Source organism: Chaetura pelagica, unplaced genomic scaffold (assembly GCF_000747805.2).
Source record: "Chaetura pelagica isolate M959 unplaced genomic scaffold, ChaPel_1.0 scaffold107, whole genome shotgun sequence".
NCBI classification, from domain to species: domain Eukaryota; kingdom Metazoa; phylum Chordata; class Aves; order Apodiformes; family Apodidae; genus Chaetura; species Chaetura pelagica.
Window position 1 is genome coordinate 1,125,310 of NW_009953979.1, and position 1,738 is coordinate 1,127,047.

General features: G+C 50.1%; 1 protein-coding gene across 1 annotated transcript in view; it reads right to left on the reverse strand.

The window, feature by feature from the left end:
- Window positions 1–1,738, reverse strand: part of LOC104392789 (angiopoietin-related protein 7-like) — a 13,996-nt gene that overhangs the window by 2,081 nt on the left and 10,177 nt on the right. Inside the window, exon 4 of the mRNA XM_010002225.1 lies at window positions 257–473. Within this exon, the coding sequence (XP_010000527.1) occupies window positions 257–473 (217 nt within the window). The remainder of the gene's footprint in view (window positions 1–256; window positions 474–1,738) is intronic.

Here is a 1,738-nt window from a genome sequence, read left to right on the forward strand (position 1 = left end):
TCTTTCCCTGGGGCTGTGGATGTTGGCCATGGCCAAAGGACACTGCATCTTCAAGAGCTCACACCCAGGCTTCTACCTGGAGCAAAAATTGTGGTCAGATCCAGGTGGGGAAGAAAGGGTAGACAGCCTGGGCACAGTCTTCAAAGCTGTCTAGACAAAGTCAGGCTGACCTCAGTGGGATTCCCATGCCTGAAGGTCTCCCAACATTGAACCAGTTGTCCCTATGAGAATGAGGGAAAGTCATCCCAGTTTCTACCTGAAGGCCTGGTAGAAGGCATGTTTGTGCTTGCTGTTCCAGTCCTCCAGGTCGATGCGCAGAGAGTAGTCCCCTTGGCTTGTCATCTTGTGGATGTTCTCATTGCCCAGCCAGAACTCACCATTGAGGTCTCCAAAGCCCTCCCTGTACTCATTCCAGGTTCGGTTGAAATCGACTGAGCCATCCTGACGCCTCTGGATGACTGTCCAGCCCCCACCTGGACAGAGAGAGAGAGAACATAAAATGGGACTCTCCAGGAGCACCCAAGGAGTCCAAGACTGGTGTCACCTCTGAGTGTCCACCTGCAGCTCAGCAAGGTGTCTCCCTGTCATACCTCCTCCCACCAAGCGATAAAATACAGCGTTGGTTGCTGCACAGGGATAAAATGTGATGCCTGTCATAGCTCATGGAAAAGGCCTCCCACCATGTTGGTTCCTGATGATGTTCCCCTGTTGATTGTCCCAGGTCTTAAGGTGGTTTTAAATGAGAGGGACCTAGAAGTTTTCAGGACACAAATGTTTTGGGATTGGAACAAACTGGAGATGCTGGAGTTTGGAGATTGTTATGTACTGTTCCTGCAGCACCACAGAGGCACACAGGCTCTCCCAGTATTGTCTCACTGTCTCCATCTGCTCTCCCATCTGTCCAAATCTCTCTCTCCTCTCTCATTTGCTTCCAATATTGTAAGCTAGGAGCAGGGCTGGGATAGGGACCATCTTTTTATTTGTTGTGTGGACAGACTGTCATTCTACAGCGTCCAAGATTGTGGCACTGGGCATGCAAATAATAGCAATGACATAACCGAGACCAGAGTGTCTGAACAGCCTGGTTCTTAATGACTGCATGCAACCCAAAGCTGCAATCACTTGCAGATCCTCCAACGAGTGTCTTCATATGGGGAGCTGAGCCTCTTCCTCCAGCTTGGGATGTGTGGATCACAGAGCCAGAGAATGGTTTGGGGTAAAAGGGACCTTAAAGATAATCTAGTTCCAACCCCCTTGTCATAGGCAGGGACACCTTCCATAAGACAACATCCATCAGGGCTGGAGTAGATCCATGGGGCAAAGGACTGACCATTCACTGCCCCATTTCCCTAATGATTGTTATTATTCTTCCAAAGCTCGAGGGTCACAAACTAGTTTTGACAGCAAACAGGTGCCTCGGGATGACAGTAGCGCTTCACAGGGATGTGTAGCAACACAGCTGTGGGAGGTCACCTGCTCCCTCCTTACACTCCAAAATATCTGTGGGAGAGGATCTACCTCCCCTCTCCTCACTTCAATTTATGATTGCCCACACATAGACTTCAACCACTTGGAGAAGCTACAGATACCCCCCAGTGACCAGCTGCGACTCCAGAAGGGCTTCTCCCTCCCTAAGCTGGGTGTCAAATTCACTAGTGTGTTGCAAACACGTAGGAGGCATGAGGGCATCTCAAGGAGCACTGAATGCCTGTACTTAGGCAATGGAATCCCAGCCATA